Raw genomic sequence first — 17,934 nt, 5'->3', positions numbered from 1 at the left:
GCGCTTGGGTTAACAAGCGGAGAGGGGCTGTTGAGCTTTGCTCGGGCGTGGTTGCTAACATTACATCTATAAACCATGTTTACCCCGAGTGATATCCTGTTGTCATCAAGTCTACCACAAGCTTCGTGACTCTCCACCACGTTTACGTTCAATGCTAGTGTCTTTACGTTATCACTTTGCAAGCTTGAGATTGCCACTGTGACGTTCACCTTGGAATACCAGAGTCAGGACCGTTGGAGCTACTGCGCCGCCGCCACCTGAGTGGCGTGGGAGTGTTCAAAGGTTAGTGGAGTGCATTTCACTTCTATTTCATAATTTTTGGTTGATTGCAAGTGCCTATATAAATTCATTCATTAAACGAGCTAAAAACCAGCGACCCTATAGGAAACACTACACGACGAGACGATGGTATACCATTGGCAAACGTCCTTGGGCTTTGAGTCTGTGTCGGTGGCGCAGTTGGTGAGATGTGTAACTACCTTTTGCAAATTTTATTTAGAAATCCGACAGTGCTGAAACAGGATTAACTAGAAGGCGTTCAATGAATTTTTCATATTTAATGGATCCAAGTGTGAGTCACTGGCTCGTCACGCTACTTTGGCGTCGGTGCCACTTTGGCACCTGCATTAGTTGCTTCGCCTGGCCCCATGTGCAGCATCTACGGAAGAGGCATGCGGCATCGCATGGTGTCGCTGGTGGCTGACGGTGATGTTAGCGTCACCTGTGTCTTGCGGTGGCGGAGGGGACAGTTTTATGGTGCTGCATTGTGGCAACTGCTCGTGTTGCATCAGGGTATCACATACTTATTTACAATGTGCTAAAACGCGCATCGATTCACATATTCTAATGGTTTGTCGAGACAACATTTACTGTATCAACTTTTTAATTTTGTTAAGATTGAGGAGCATAATGCTCTTTCACGAATTCATAACGTAAACGGCGTGCCCAGGCGCCGTGTGTGTTTATTTATTGTTGCAGAAGAATGACTGAAAGACGATCCGTGTCAGGTAAGGGCGCGGTTGCGCCCGAAGCACTCCCGATCCATGCGGGGCGGCATTTGCTGCCGTTGCTACTGCAGGGTGGCGTCGGCTCTTGGTGCTGTGGCTATATGAAGAACTCGTACCTTATTTCGGTTACATTTTAAGCTTTTAAGTCTTTAAAACACAATCAACAATTAAATCAAAACTTTATCCCGCGCGCGCACTAAGATCTAAATAAACTGTGACTGATAGGTTTGAAGTTTGAAAGAACGCTCACCATAAACTAAAATTAAAGATGTTTTCTAAAGATATTGGAGAACGAGCGATTGACTCAGTCGTGACAACTCCGAATTGTTGACGCTTGTAGAAAGAGAGTCGATACAAAGCGGTTGTAACTTGGCTAGTACTGCTGATCCTAACGTAGCTTAAGCCGAGCGACACTGTCGCTAACAACACCGGTGTCGAGAAGCAGATGTTCTTAGGATTCCGTAGCTCTCATAGAAAAAGGAATTCGATAAGGATCGCATCATTTTTGTTCGTCTGCCCAGCTGTCAATACTGTTTTTCACAAGATCATGCGGAAGTATTAAGTCAGTCCCATGAAGCTGTAATACAAAGTTCTTAAATTGTACGTTGCCATGCTATGTAGGTTTACCAGGTATTTGGATAAGGCACGACATAGCTTCTATTTTAGATGCAATAGATGGCGATCGGCATTTATCACAATTTATACATACGGCAAATGAGAATTAATTTGTAAATTTATACATAGATGTATAAGTACTTACTTAAAGGTTAGTTCACACCGCTCAATGTTGCTGTTATTTTGTTATTATTTTGCGAGCGTAGGACGCAGCTTTTCACGCACACTAAAGTAATAAACCTGGCCTGTTTTCATCGGATTTTTCTCCAGCATCAAGAAAATTATAAATTACCTAAGATTTGACAGCTGCGGCTGATATTTTTTATTAGTTTAGTGTACTTTTTGATTAGAACAAGGCCGTATTCCATCAAGAAGGCGTCTCAATACAAAATTCGTGATCAGGTGTGCTTAGCTTCTATTATACAGTTATGATGATTGGCAAAACACACTTAATCATGGATTAGGTATTGAGATATCTTCTGGAATATGAGCACAAGATTACCTTCAGTAGGTCATCTCCAGTGTGCGTCTTCAGAGTTGGCGCAAGAAATGATGAAAACACGTAGGTACACTTGTGGCAGCTGACAGCTGTCAAACAATCATATCAACAACGTATTTCGCGTACCTTAGATTCCGCTTGAGCGATAACCTGTGGACTGTCATTCATGATCATAGATGTATTACACCTAACGGCAGTGGAATAATATATGATGCACACTAAGTTATCACCGTATGCCTTTTGGCCCATAAACCAAATGAAATTATTATTTAAAAGAAGGATGAACAGCAAGCCATCGTACTATGTGTATAAATACAAATACCTAGTGGGTCAATTCTTTCGTTCTGCGTTCTTACCGTACCGATAGCGTTAGCGTAGTACCGATTTGCAATATAATGAATCGGTACGACTGCAGATGGTGCTTATAGGAGGGGGACGCTCTCCCTCATTACCGCATCCCATCGTTGCCTTAACACTTATTGCTTTATGCCTTTTAATAATTATTGTTGGCGAGTAGGTTATTAAAAATAGCTTTAGAGGGATTTTTTTTAAAGTGTAACGTCGTGAAACATTTTGGTATTTAAGAACTAGTGCTTGCTGTATATTTACATTCATAAAGCATTTTGCAGTAGGTATAGTAAAAAAACTATCGTGATAAATTCGTCTCTGCTTGTTGTCAGAGAAAAAATAAAACAACTTAGTTATGAAGAACTTTTACTTATTTTCTCACAATTTCACACTTAACCAAAAACACATTATAAGAAATGCTTAAACAATTACATAATATCCTATATTATAATATTTCAGTCCAAGAGAACTTCGTAGTGCCATTTAATAAAGGTGGAATAAGTCTGTCTCCTAAGTCGAAGTCAGAGGCTTGAAATTCCTCCGGGGAATATAACATTCATTTCCATGTGGAGTATTTTTCGTATGGTACGAATGAAGACTAGACTTATGTCTTGGATATGGCTGACGTAAATTTTTTTTTTATAATATTAGAGGGGGCAAATAGGCAAGTCGCAACAGAATAACACCATCCCATCTCGCGTTGGTGTCGTAAGAGGCGACTAAGGGATGGAAAGAAAAGAAACTGAGTAGCAGCTTCCTTCCGAGAGAGCATCAACATCTACTATGTTCGCCAAACCACCTGCCAAGCGTGGCGATTATGCTACAACCGCGCAAAATGACAAATGACAGACACTGTAAGACCCCGGCCCACAGTTCCCGGCGGCCCCACTCGTGGTGGCTTCGGTAGCAGCACGATAAACAACCGGGGCAGGGGGTGCTAATAATTCCCGAATTCGGCAAGACTACAAGACCTAGCAACATATAATGCCAAGACAATCAAGTCAGGCTAACCATCCTTGGACATGGATCGGCAATTTTATGATTCAATTATAATAGTGAGCATATCAACAGCCTGCTCCCTGTAAATATGTTTAGAAGTAGTTTTATTTATAATATAAGGAGGACAGCATAACATGAAACTTAATGGAAAATGATAAACAGCCGCCCGTGAACATTGCTACACCAGAGATCAGGAGCTGTTGCCGGCTTTAGAAGTGGAAGTACGACCTTACATTTAGGGGTCCTTCATCCTGCAGAATATGATTCCACAAAATGGCTGTGCCAGGTGTAATTTACTGCGAAATGCGCCATTGAGGTTATCATCCAGGTGTGGTTATGCATCACATTTTATGTAAAGCAGCCACTGGTATTAACCAGAAAAATTTCTTCGATGCTGTCATATCTCCTATAGACGATGCAGAATGCTAGGTTGACATTACAGGTTCAAGTGAGCAGATAGGAAACACATTCTTTTCTATTTTAATCTTTATATTGTGGCTTTTGTGGAAAGGTCACCACAATTGAGTCCATGTCAGGTTGGTGTAGGCTACTAAGTAATGCATAATGTTATGATGTTAAAGAGCATTCCACTTTTAATTATTTTTATAATTTTATTTCAAATTAAGGAACACATTTTTAATCAGGTCACTGACAGTGTGCTTCCAGGTTTTACCCATTAGCGAAGTAAAATACAAATATTTGATGAGTCTCGTGAGGAATACAGGTATCTTCGGCAGCTATAAATTATGATTTGAACCTGATGAAATAAATTGAACACTTTTATTAATGTTTGTAAAACTTTGGACATTCCTTCTTTTTTACTATTTATAAAATGGTTGTTGATGTGTTTTCTCTTATTTTATTATTATAAATGAAAATATTTCTTTTTACCAAAAATTTGATAAATGATATTTAATTCTTAGTTCTTCTAAAAAGTTACTGCATAATATAACTCATAAACATTAAAGTGCGTTTTTCACAAAATACATTCATTAGGACTATTTTGAAATGATAACCTATCTCCTGCCTAAATAAAAACTTATAGTATTACATAATTAATAAAATATAATAAAAAAATAAACCAATGCTGTGGTCTTTATGCAATTATATTTTCTTCCTCCTCTTCTCCGGCGTAGTCGGGAACAACACTTCATCTGCTCTGATGAGTCGGTTGACAGCGCGACTCAGAGATACATCTGTGAAATAAATTATTAAGTACTTAAAACACACCAAGTTTCAACGTCTAGTCTCTCGTTTTTTTACGCAAACCCAAACAGTTCTTTCATGCAGTTTTATATTTTATTAAATGCTTTTTTTAGAAATATTGTTTAAATTCTAATTATAAAGATAATTTTACAATAAATTAAAAAAGTCGCTCATACGATATCAATTTACAAAATAATACAAAATCAATAATTATAGAATGGGGCAAAACTGAACAACTACATTTTCTTTTATTTTAGCTCGTTTCATAACAATTAACATCAGATTTATATAGTATCAATAGCTCGCTCCTACACAAAAATTTTGATATATTTTAATTTACATCACTAGCGCCTATTTAGTGCGACACTACCCAAAAGTAGCTAAACAGATGGGCCAATTCTCACAAAATTTCCGCCAAAAATACATCGGAATTAATTTAATAAAAGGCTTTATATACCAGGAGTAGTGTTAGCCAAGCGTCTCATTCTCCTCGTGTTTCTGTCTTGGTCTCGAATCTTCTTCTCCATCTCAGCATTCGTGAGGGTCTCCAGGTGTGGAGCCCAGATCTCGGCATCCGACGGTTGGCGGTACGGCGTCTGAAAGTGACAATAAAATATATTTATAATGAGAAATGTCAATCAAATTTGCAATCACTTAGTCTAAAATCTTTAGAGCATATTTAGAGTTAGCTCAGACTTTACTTACGAGAAACTTAGCAGAGTGTAAGCTTATCGTAATCTTTTATTTCATTTTTATAATCATTTGACAACTTAAATAATGCTGAGACAGCCCAATGCAAAAGTCAAGTTTCTCGTAAGTAAAGTCTGAGCAAAGTCTAAGTATTGATATTTTGTGACTTGTGAAAAAATTTAATACCTCTATAGTGGGTAGAGCCTAACAATCTAACAGCATGTATATTTGTTTCAGGTATAATAAGAAAATAAATCTGTTTTGATTCTGGGCACCGGTCATTACTATAATTACTTATAAACTCGTTTACACCGATCAAAAAACACTCTAAGCTTGTTGGACTACTGAAACGTGACATTGGCGAGTTGTGGTGCCCCTTCCACAGAAGCCACTAGAAAGAATAGAATAGAATCTTTAGAGCATATTTAGAGTTAGCTCAGACTTTACTTACGAGAGACTTAGCAGAGTGTAAGCTTATCGTAATCTTTTATTTCGTTTTTATAGTCATTTGACAACTCAAATTATGCTGAGTCAAGTTCCGGTTTTATCACACTCAGCTAAGTTTCTCGTAAGTAAAGTCTGAGCAAAGGCTTAGTACGCTCTATAGATCTAACTCCAAATATGAAAAAAAAATCTTGATATTTTGTGACTTGTGAAAAAAATTGAATACCTCTACAGTGGGTAGAGCCTCATTGAACCCATATGTACGCAGATGCCAGCTCAGTTGACCTCTGATACTGTATGCTATCCCGGTCACAAACTCTCCACCCAGGCCTAGTTCAGCACATAGTTTCATTGCAAACTGCTCAGGGTTATTTTCTTTCTCAGACATATCCCATTCAATCTGAAAACAACTTATTAGTCAGAGCTTGTACTGTTAATGTTATCTGGACGACATGCATAAACCACATTAAAGTTGGTTTCCAAGTTCAACAGACGTTATTTTATAACTAGCTGACCCGACAAATGTTGTTTTGCCATATAAATAATTTTTAGAGTTAGACCTTTTCTTGGACATTGCAACATTACTTTATTTTTCTAAAATAAATGTATCCTAAGTTACTCCTTATTACATCTATACCTGCCAATAAAAGTCTTGTCAAAATTTCCCAGCCATTTCAGAGATTAGCAGGAACAAACAGGCAGACAGACAAAAATAGTAAAAAATGTTATTTTGGTGTATGTACCGTATATATTCATATACATGTAGTAAAAAACGGTTATTTCAATATTACAAACAGATTCTCCAATCTTGTTAATATGTATAGATATATATGCAAACTTTTCAAAAAAGGCCTTTAAGAAATCAGGGACTTAATATCTCGTTAACACTAAAAACACCATCCAATCAAGCTTACCGTGTCTACAAGAGATGTGTTTCCAACATGTATATTAAGTTTAATGATAACTCTCTGGTCAGTTTGTTCTTCCAAAAGGGCGGGAGGTTCACTTGGGTATGCCTCAATTTGCTGTCGGATCGACGACGCAATCGCCGGGATGAATGTACTAGTATTTAGTTCCAAGTCATCACATAATACTTCGGCGAACTGCTCCGGGGTTATAATTGATTCTAAAAAACATAATAAAGTGAATAACACCATATTTTTTTATGGAAGCACAAACAAGCATATGGAACACCTGATGTTAAGTTATGACTGCCACCCATATTTTCTAGCAACACCAGAGGAATCACAGAACCATTGCGGGCTTTTGAAAGTGTATGCGCTTTTCATTAAGGTACCCATGTTGTATCGTCCTGGATCGCACAAGGAAGCTCAATCATAGTTTACGTGGATGAAATCTCTTTGATACCGCACCGAAGAGAAAGTCAAAACATTCAGATAGTCAGGATGATATCCTAATTTATGGCCTGTGGTGCAATTCGGCAGCAGGAATAAAATCAAACAGCTCTTCGGAACAATCCCCGTGATGCGATTGAAGACACACAATGAAGCGACGTCTCTACGCAACGTCAAGTGATCTAGCCGTATACAGTCAAAGTCAAAGTCATATAAACTTTATTCAAATAGACTTAAACTAAGATCTTCTGAATCGTCACTATAAATATTTCTTTTAAATTACTGAATTTACCATGAGTTCGTAAAAGTGAGAAGACCATATAAGATTTGAGTATCTTTTCAATCAACTAGAGTATTTTACAATGGCTGTAATATACATAATAAATTAGTTTATAAGGTGGCTGCATCCAATATATGAGAGGTGTTTAAATAATATAAATTATTACATGAAAGTAATAAAGAACAAAATGTATTTAAATGAAAAGTAATAAAGAAATAATTGTATATAAAATTATCGTATATTGGATGCATCAACCTTTAGAGCTTGAACTCGATGTTTGTGTAAGGATGAAGGATTCGTGAACATGACGGTCGTGATTACTGTCAAAATTAGTAATTGCATCCAACAAATACAATGATTAATTAATTATAACAGGTCGACCTGGCACCGCACAGCAGCACCCATTCACGAGGACCGTTGACGCATGGACCAGCCATCGTTCCCTTCGCACATATATTAGGGTACGTACGTATACGTTTGACCTACCATTAGCAAAAAATGTACTTGAGGGCACCTTCGCTGATGATACAGCCGTGTTATCTACTCATGAAGATCCGGAAATTGCATCCAATATCCAACGAAGTCTTGATGAGATAACCGTGTGGCTGCGCGACTGGTGCATCAAAGCGAATGAGTCCAAATCTGCTCATATGACCTTCACACTTAGACATGGCTCATGCCCTCCAGTAAAATTGAATAACATTGAAATACCCCAATGCGAGGAAGTGCGATATTTGGGTATACTCATGGACAGAAGACTGACATGGAAAAAACATATTTTCAATAAAAGAAAAGCACTTGGCATACAACTCAGAAAGATGAACTGGCTAATGTCACGGCACTCAAAATTGTCTCTCTGTAATAAATTACTCCTATATAAAAGTATCTTAAAGCCTGTGGTCCTACGGAATTGAGTTGGGGTTAGTTAGTAAGACTTTTTTTTTGACTTGGCTATTTACGCATTCGGGCACTTGATTGGCCCACTGTGCGTGTCTGTTAATCTTACTCCAACAAACACAGGCCGTCTCAGAAAACTAGCAGCGTTTTTGAACTGCCGTAGCCATCCAAGAACATTGCTGGGGTGCCATGTGAAGGAGGGTAGTGTCTCCCTCTATTCTGCAACAAGACATGTGTCACTCCGGGATGTAGGTACTAAACATACCTGTCGTTGCGGTCGACCCTCGAGGTAGACATGCATTGGTTTGGCAGTCGCTCACCGCGACGTGCGTACCGCTTTTATTGTTATTATTGGTACATATTAGTTTTATTTATTTGATCGGAGTTAAAGTGGAACCATAGAGAAATATTAAAAAGTTTTACATAAAATAAACAAACATAATATTATAGATGTAGTGTTAATTTTATGGTCCAGACTCAAGCAAATGCAAGTAAAAATAAACCTATTGAGCTTCTTTGTAATTGAACATTGACACAAAACTAATGAATTTAAAACTTAATTAATCCCTGTATATGTATCTCTGTTGTGTTCATGTCATTTACATACCATTTTTGTTCCATGTGAATGTATCCCTCAGTTTTTGTCCTTCTATCTCCATATCAAGTCTAATTGGTACCAAAATTTGCTTCTGTGAGGCATTCTCCAGCATTGAACTCATATCAGTGTCATCAAAACACAGTGGAAAAGTGCGCACCTGAAACATTTTTATAAGCTTACATCATTTATATGTCTAGATAGAACATTACAGCTGTGAAAACGTCTAATAAATTGAGGTTGACAGTTAGCCTCTATTTTCAGCAATGCAAACACACTAACAGAAAGGGAAATACAAATCGCGAGTGTAAGATGTTTAACGCTTGTCATACAAACACTTAAGTAGTATTTTTTTTGACGTTTTCTTTGCAGTAGTTTGCGGTTTCCTCACAACATATTGCTTAATTATTAAAGTGTGAATGAAATCTATGTATAATTTCGAAAATCTTAAACACACTTTCTGTCAACATTCTTCTTGGCCTTTGTCATACTGTAATAATGCAAGAAATCATTCCACCTACTAGAATATAAACTTACCTTTTTATTATGAACTCTTGTTCTGCTTATTGGTGTTGCTTGTGGTACAGCATCTAAGTGAGAGGAGTTTGGCATCACTGGCAGCCATGATGGATTATGTGGCTTCTTTGTTTTACCTTCTCTAGGTGTTGCCAGCTCTTGACTTACTGAAATTGCCTTATACCTGTTGTGTAAAAAAATAGCACAATGTATTAATATTGCTTTAGGATCAAGTTGGTAAGACTGTTAAGGAAGAACTGTGATAGCTTGGAATAATTTATCTCGGTGAAGGATGGTCGGTATCATGATGGTACAGAAAATAATTTTACAGGAGCACAGAAATATTGAGCAAATTTTATCTTCAAAGTTTTACTTGAAATACTCAATAAAGCATCTTAAACAGAATTAGTCAAGACTCAACTTTTTTGGGACAGGATCAATCACAACATATCCACAATAAATTTCATGTTGTAGTTCTTTTTAATGGAAGAGGACAAACAAACACATAGATAACATAATATAATAGTAGTGATTCATCACAGGGGTGGATTAAACCAGGTTGACAGTCCATGTTTTCACCTATTGTGCCACTAACCCATAAGCATAATATATAGTAACCATTTTATAGCTACAAAAGCTTTAAAGCTTGCCTCATGCTGCAAATATTAAATTAAAACTGGGTGTAACAGGTATGGTGTTAAGTTGTTAAGTGGAGCTTTCTTCCACGTACTACAAAGCTGTGAAATGAGCTTCCTTGTGTGGTGTTTCCGGGACGATATGACATGGGTACCTTAAAAAAAAGCGTGTACACTTTCCTTAAAGGCCGGCAACATTCTTGTGATTCCTCTGGTGTTGCAAGAGAATGTGGGCGGCGGTGATCACTTAACACCAGGTGACCCGTACGCTAGTTTGTCCTCCTATTGCATAAAAAAAAAGTATTTCTTCTTGTGTTATCAATATATTATTTTATTTTTCACAGAAAGTTTATTACATAACAAATATATTAGCTCAACATCTTTGTGTACTCTGAGTTTTTATCACTTCAAAAGCAGAATTAGCAAGTATGTTGAATGTAGGCACAGAGTAAATGCAGTCTATAGTGATAAATTTTACACTGATACAAGATGGTTTAAAACAGGATTAAAATACTTAGATGTATCAACGTAGTGATTTATTTACTTGTTTGCAAAGGATGCCAACATGTTGGGTACCACAGCAATACCTTTCTCTTTAGCATTTTCCAGTCTTTACTGTTGCACATAGTATTTTGAAATTTACACATACATTTAAATAAAACACTATTAAAGGATTAAAATGTGTGTAATTGTAACGTCTTACATTAGATGTTTGCGTAAGTTACATTTTTATTTTAGTTAACCCGACATTTCAAGACCTTTCCAGATCTTGAACGCAAAGATCTAATGTAAAACCGTTACAATTACACGTGTTTTAATCCTTTAAAAGTGTTTTATTTAAATACCTTTCACTGTTGTTAAGTAGTAATGTGCAAACATTGTATTAAATGTAAACATTTTGTCTCAAAGTAACAAACACAATGCAATGCTACTCAAAATTATGGGATACAATAAACCTGACCTGCACTAGTTATCATAGATGACCCATATAGCCCAATGGTTAGTGACCCGGACTACTAAGCTAGAGGTCCCGGGTTTGAACCCCAGTAGGTGCAATCATTTATATGATAAATATGGATGTTTGTTTCCGAGTCATGGATGTTTATTTGTATTTATGTATGTTGAAGTAAGTATATTGTATTAAATATATTGTTGTCTTTGTACCCATAGTACAGGCTACGCCTAGTTTGGGGCAGGATAATTAGTGTAAAAGTGTGTCAATATTATATATTATAACATAAAGACAGGATTTTTCACTTAGAAACTGGTGAACATTTGGTTGTCTTGTCACTTCTGCTCATTAAAACAGTCCCAACCGTTAGAAATGTAGCGATCTTAATAAACCTTCAGACTTACTTCTCATCATTGCCTTCAATAATGTCTTCGACTTCAGAAGCCTTCAAGAGAGACACGGAGCTAGACAAGACATGGGGACCTAAGCCATTATCAACTAATCGTTTTCGTTCTTCATTTGTGAGTGTCCTCCTGGACATGCCAGGGTATTTCTTGTATAAAGATCCACGGAATAGACGTAAATAGTTACCCACCTATAAATAACAAGTAACAAGGTTACAATACTGGATGTTTTTGGTTTAATATTTTCGACTAAGTTGTTTTTATACCTCTGATCCAACACAGTAAAAATCTCCACCTTCTTCAATTTGAAAACTTATCGGCTTATCGCCGTACGTCCGCAAAGCCATTTTGATATAATTTGCTCTAACAATTGAGAGAATTTATGTTAATGTTTCTTTATCTTCAAAACATGAATAAAACAATAACAAATTAACCTACACAATCAGACAGCCATTTAGTGATATTTTTTTAGTTTCTTCGTCCAATTTTAGGACAGGCAAAAGGTTAGAGCCCATACAGCCAATTCTTCGGCGTTTTTTTATGATTTGAGTGCGATAAAAAGAGACGGCTTTTTATATTAGAGGAGGCAAACGGGCAAGAGGCTCACGGGATGGGAATGATCAACTGCCCACTATGTCATATCGGATCGGGAAAACATCAGCCGATAATTGATTCCACAAGGTGGCTGAGCCTGGCAAGAAATTTCTTTAATAACGCCTGGTTGTAGAATACCAACTGTCAATGTGATGTGGGTGGTATTATGCAAAAGCAAAATACATGTCTGTTCTAAAACAGTAACTATCAGCAAAGAATATGTAATAATACAACTATCAGCGTTCATTTCAGAACTTATTATTTTTGCTATTGCTGTATTTTGCAAACACATCTATTTAAATTGCGTATGTTGAATTTCAGAACCCGGCTTGAACACCAGTGGAGTAGCAGTTAAGTATTTTTTTTTGAACCTTACAAAAAAGAAGGTTGCTATAATATTTATGTTTGTCAGTGTGTCCCTATTTTCTGATCAAAATCTGTTGTCGGACTTTTTTAACGTTTTTAATCAAATATTACACTAATATTATAAGGGCGAGAGTTTGAATGTTTATTTATTGGTCTGTGAATATATGTGTTACTCCTTAACGCTCTAAATGGATTTGGATCTAATAAGTTGAGATAATTTATAATAAGCGAAACAAACACTTGTAGCTGTACCTACAACCAATAATATCAATTAATACAAATGTCTAATATCTAACTTGTAACATAGCATTATAGATCGTAGAAATATTAATCGTGCATAATAAATGTAATAAGCGTATGCTGAAAGATTCGTTCTGAAAAGAACATTTTATTTTATATAACGTAATAATAGCTCTGATAAGAACCATTTCATAATGCTGTACATCAACTCATAGAAACATACAGATCACCAGTAGTCATCTCATGGATGTACGAGCATCGTCACGTTCTCTTGACGACCGCAGATATACTCACGTGATCAGTCATATGCTCCGCGTTACACAACCGCACAGCAAGGCCGAGCGATCTCGAATGACGCAATTTTAATCAATGAGCGACAGAGTAGGTGCTGAATGCTCATTGACATCGTATGATCGAGGTTCGACGCGAGTTTACACAAACTGCGATAGCATTCGTTTTAGAGCGAGATAGAAAACATAATATTATTCTCAATTCTTATTGAATGAAACGTTTTACTATTGGTTAAAATGTAAGCTTTAGTATTGGTGTGTATTATCTGAACTTGTAAATATTTTTTAAGTAACAATTGTAATTGGGTAACTAGTTTTAAGGATTTTGTATATATATCATGTAACTTTCAAGTAAATCATATCTTCCACATATTCCTCACAGTCAAGAAGTTGTTTTATTTAATCGCCAAACGCTCAGTCTCTAAAGTGGTGACCCCGAACAAGAACACCGACGGAAGGAACCCGAACAAGAACACCGACGGAAGGAACCCGAACAAGAACACCGACGGAAGGAACCCGAACAAGAACACCGACGGAAGGAACCCGAACAAGAACACCGATGGAAGGAACCCGAACAAGAACGCCGACGGAAGGAAGCCAGAACAGAAGAACACCGAACCTCTGCCCGGCTACACATCGAAGAACAGCTTCACCAGCTCGCCGAAACGACGAATTCCTGTTCGACGAATCTCTTCTCGAGGAATATCAACCCGACGAAGAAATGGAAGACACAAACCAGGCTCAGCCACTCCCAGCGCCAACCGCGACAGTAATCTCCAGCATTTCACTGTCAATGCGCATACCACCATTTTGGCGGGAAAATCCGCGATTGTGCCGAACTTTGAAGCCGCCACCGATGACCTCAAGAGGAGTCAAGCCCAGCTGACACAGATGGTGCTCGTCCAATTAGAAAAGGCTGACATCGAACAAATCTCCGACATCCTATTTAACATACCGAGAGACAAACAATATTCAGCAATCAAGGAACGTCTCATATCGGTGTATGAAGAATCCGACAGCCGCAAGCTACTCGCCGAGATGGAGCTCGGAGACCAGAAGCCTTCACAGCTACTGCGACGCATGCGTAACCTTGCAAGGGACAAAGTTACAGACTCCACCCTCCGCATGATGTGGAATAAGCTGCTGCCAGCCCACATCCGCTGCGTGCTCGCCGTCAGCGAGTCATTTAGCGCGAAGCCCACGCTGGAGGAACTAGCGTTGCTTGCTGACACGATGATGGAGCAAATCCAGGAGGTAGCAGCCGTCTCCAGCCAGCCACCAGCATCAGGTCCAGAATCATCGACGTCAAATCAGGTAGATCACACACAATTCCTTATTAACGAGATACGAAAACTATCTCTAGAAGTCGCCGAACTCAAGTCAAGGCTATCTCAACACTATCATCGCCACCGATTTCGCTCGTCATCTTGCAATAGAACTTCGTCACAACACCGTTCCCGCACACTCAATAGATCACCAACACTTTACTGTTATTACCATCGCCGATTTGGTAGTGAAGCACGACGTTGTACTACGCCCTGCAGCTTCAAGAAAGAGCCATCGGGAAACTAGAACGGACGCTAGCTGCGGCGGAACCCGGCGTCCTTCACACTTCATAGCGCCTTTTTGTCACAGACAAGAAAACAAAGATGTCATTCTTAGTAGATACCGGTGCTAATATATCCGTCCTACCAAGAAAACTAGGCCTGAAAGCAACGCCTCCACCATTTAAATTGTACGCTGCAAACAACACAACAATTTCAACTTATGGTGAGAAAACATTAATCAAAAAAACACAAGGTGGTATTGTTTGCGGATGACACTTCACTTATATTCAAAGTGAAACGAAGCAAAGTTTTATATGACGAAGTAAACAATGCTCTATCTGACATCGTGTACTGGTTAAGCGCCAATAACTTATTGTTAAATAATCATAAAACCAAATATATTAAATTCACCGCGCCAATTGTCAAAAATGTAGATGCGAATATTTTATTAAATGGAGAGGTGGTAAAACCAGTGGAATCTGCTATATTTCTTGGCATTACTCTTGATTCCAAATTGCAGTGGGGCCCCCATATTGAAGGATTGGCGAATAGGCTTAGTTCTGCAGCATATGCGGTTAAGAAAATCAGACGGTTAACTGACATAGATACGGCGAGATTAGTATACTTTAGTTATTTTCATAGTATTATGTCCTATGGTATATTGTTATGGGGCAGTGCGGCCGATATTAATACTATATTTGTGCTGCAGAAGAGGGCTATTCGCGCGATTTATAACCTAGGTCCTAAAGAATCATTAAGAGAAAAATTTAAAGAAATAAACATTTTGACTGTTGCTTCTCAATACATTTTTGATAATGTTTTGTATGTTCATAAGCACATTGAGGAATTTTCTAGAAACTGTGACATTCATAATGTTAACACGAGGAACAAACATAAACTTGTTATGCCTACTACTCGGTTGGGTCGAGTTAGTAAGTCTTTTGTTGGGCGATGTATATGCTTCTACAATATGATCCCAGAAAATGTACAAAACAAATGTGTTACGAAATTTAAAAGAATTGTTAAAAAACGTTTGTGTGGGAAAGGTTATTATAGCATAAACGATTTTCTTAATGACACCACGGACTGGGATTAAAGCGAACACCCTCAGGCTCTTTAATTATTGATGTTTATTGTACGATATTACATTGTAATCCATATTTTATATAAAAAAAAAGCCCGCTGAGTTTCTTGCGCCCATTCTTCTCAGGTCTCAGACCATGACTCATGTGTCCTGGTCTGAAGAATGCGGGACAATCATTTCAGCGATTTATTCACGAAGTGCTCCGTGGATTAGACTACGTTTTCCCATTCATCGACGATTTGCTCATAGCCTCAGAAAACGAGACTGAGCATCGCGATCACCTAAGAACAGTTCTTAGAAGATTGGAAGAAAACGGTATCACTATCAACCCCGCGAAGTGTAACTTAGGCCAAACGGAAGTCAAATTTCTTGGATACATCGTATCAAAAAACGGTATACAGCCACTAGAAGAGAAGATTAAAGCCATTACCCAATATTCAAAACCGAAAACTATAGAAGGTTTAAGACGATTTCTAGGCATGTTAAATTTCTATCGTGACCACATACCGAATGCTGCATCAATACAAAAAAAAACGCGCTCTCCGCTAAACGCTTACCTACACCATGTCAAGAAACGTGATAAAACAATAATTGAATGGACCGACGAAGCATCACAATCATTCGAAGAGTGCAAGAATAGTTTAGAATAGTTTAGAGTAGAAAATAGAATTCATAGGAGCAGACAAAGGCTATATGAACTGTATAGTGAGAGATCATTGTATAATCATGATGCATCTTTTCTCGAGTATGTTAAAAAATACTCTAAATTATTTAAAAGTGTTTGTTCTATTGCAAAGTCTATGCATATCAGACAAATAATTAAAAATGCACCAAATAAAATAAAGATGACTTGGAATGTTATTAACTGGGAATCTGGAAGATTAAAAGACAATTAAAAGACATTGAATATAATCTATCAATAAACAATACAATAATTCAATCTCGGCAGGAAGTTGCTACTGCTTTTGAGAATTTTTTCTGAGATTCCAGTTTCTATTACAAACACTCTTGTCTCCTCTACCAGTGTTGCTGAGTCACTTAGAAAACTGCTGATATATGGGGCATTTCTGTTAAAATAATAAGTTCAATAATCGATGTCATAGCATAGCATATCTTGCAATAGTATTTAATAATTGTATTAATCGTGGCATGTTTCCTGACCTTCTGAAACATAGTAAAATTACACCAATATTTAAGTCGGGATGCTCTTCTGACCCGAACAACTATAGTCCTTTGTCGGTTTTGCCGACCCTTAGTAAAATTTTGAAAAAATAATTTTAAGTCTCATAAGTCTCACTTACTTTAACTCTCATAAGTTACTTCATTTGAAATAATTTGGCTTTACTAGGGGACGTTCAACAACGAATGCAGGTGTTGAGCTGATCAAGAATATTATTGATGCCTGGGAGGAATCGCAGAATGCACTTGGCATCTTCTGTGATTTATCTGAGGCTTTTGATTGTGTTCAACATTCAACGCTGGTCAGGAAGCTATACCACTATGGCATAAAAGGAACTGCGCTCGATCTTCTGACTTCATATCTAAACAATAGAATTAAGAGGGTACACAAGAGCGAGACAGCAGCATAAAACAACTCATTCAACAACCAAACTTAACCTTCAAGAAAATAAATGTACCTAACACGAACCTAGAATTATATTGGGAAACATCAACAAGTCATGTACGTCCTTACATACCTAAAGAATTCCACAAACAAATTTTTAATAGTGTACATAATATTACTCACCCAGGAATACGAACATCACGTAAATTAATATCTCAAAAATTCTTTTGGCCATCAATGAATATCGACATCGGGAAGTGAAGTAAAACTTGTATAAATTGTCAGAAAAGTAAAATACAACGCCACACATTCAGCAAAATTCAATGTTTTGACGCAAGCGATCGTTTTCAGCATATACACATAGATATTGTTGGACCTCTACCTACCTCTGCTCAAGGACATCGTTATCTGATAACAATGATCGACGGACATACTGGTTGGCCTGAGGCAATCCCTAGCGACAATATTACAGCCGAGACAATTGTAGATATCATATACAATCACTGGATCTCAAGATTTTGATGCCCGGCGACACTAACAAGCGATCAAGGTCGACAATTCGAAAGCTCTCTGTTTAACAACCTCATGAAAACTATGGGAGTTAAACGGATACGAAGTACTAGCTATAACCCAAAGAGTAACGGAAAGGTAGAACGCTTTCATCGTTGCTTGAAGACAGTCCTTCGTTCAAGGTTAATGAACACCTGTGCATGGGTCAATGAACCACCAACCGTATTATTAGGCCTGCGCGCAGTTCTACGATCGGACACAGGCGTTAGCGCCGCCGAACTAACATACGGCTATAAC

At 37.7% G+C, this 17,934-nt stretch overlaps 2 protein-coding genes across 4 annotated transcripts in view; both read right to left on the bottom strand.

The window, feature by feature from the left end:
* LOC126967144 (aldo-keto reductase AKR2E4-like) overlaps positions 1 to 17,934 on the bottom strand; it is a 347,892-nt gene that overhangs the window by 294,074 nt on the left and 35,884 nt on the right. The gene's annotated exons all lie outside the window — the stretch shown is intronic.
* On the bottom strand, positions 2,823 to 11,899 carry LOC126967038 (SWI/SNF-related matrix-associated actin-dependent regulator of chromatin subfamily B member 1-A). The gene is made up of 8 exons (XM_050811348.1): positions 11,709 to 11,899; positions 11,443 to 11,633; positions 9,473 to 9,635; positions 8,948 to 9,095; positions 6,723 to 6,934; positions 6,035 to 6,208; positions 5,132 to 5,270; positions 2,823 to 4,664 (listed from the first exon to the last, which is right to left on the bottom strand). The coding sequence occupies exons 1-8, from the start codon at positions 11,787 to 11,789 to the stop codon at positions 4,573 to 4,575; spliced, it is 1,200 nt and encodes a 399-aa protein (XP_050667305.1). The 5' UTR covers positions 11,790 to 11,899; the 3' UTR covers positions 2,823 to 4,572.

The sequence above is a fragment of the Leptidea sinapis genome, chromosome 1 (assembly GCF_905404315.1).
Source record: "Leptidea sinapis chromosome 1, ilLepSina1.1, whole genome shotgun sequence".
Lineage (NCBI taxonomy): Eukaryota > Metazoa > Arthropoda > Insecta > Lepidoptera > Pieridae > Leptidea > Leptidea sinapis.
The sequence above is the reverse complement of the archived record's forward strand: the minus strand, read 5'-3'. Positions and strand labels throughout refer to the sequence as shown.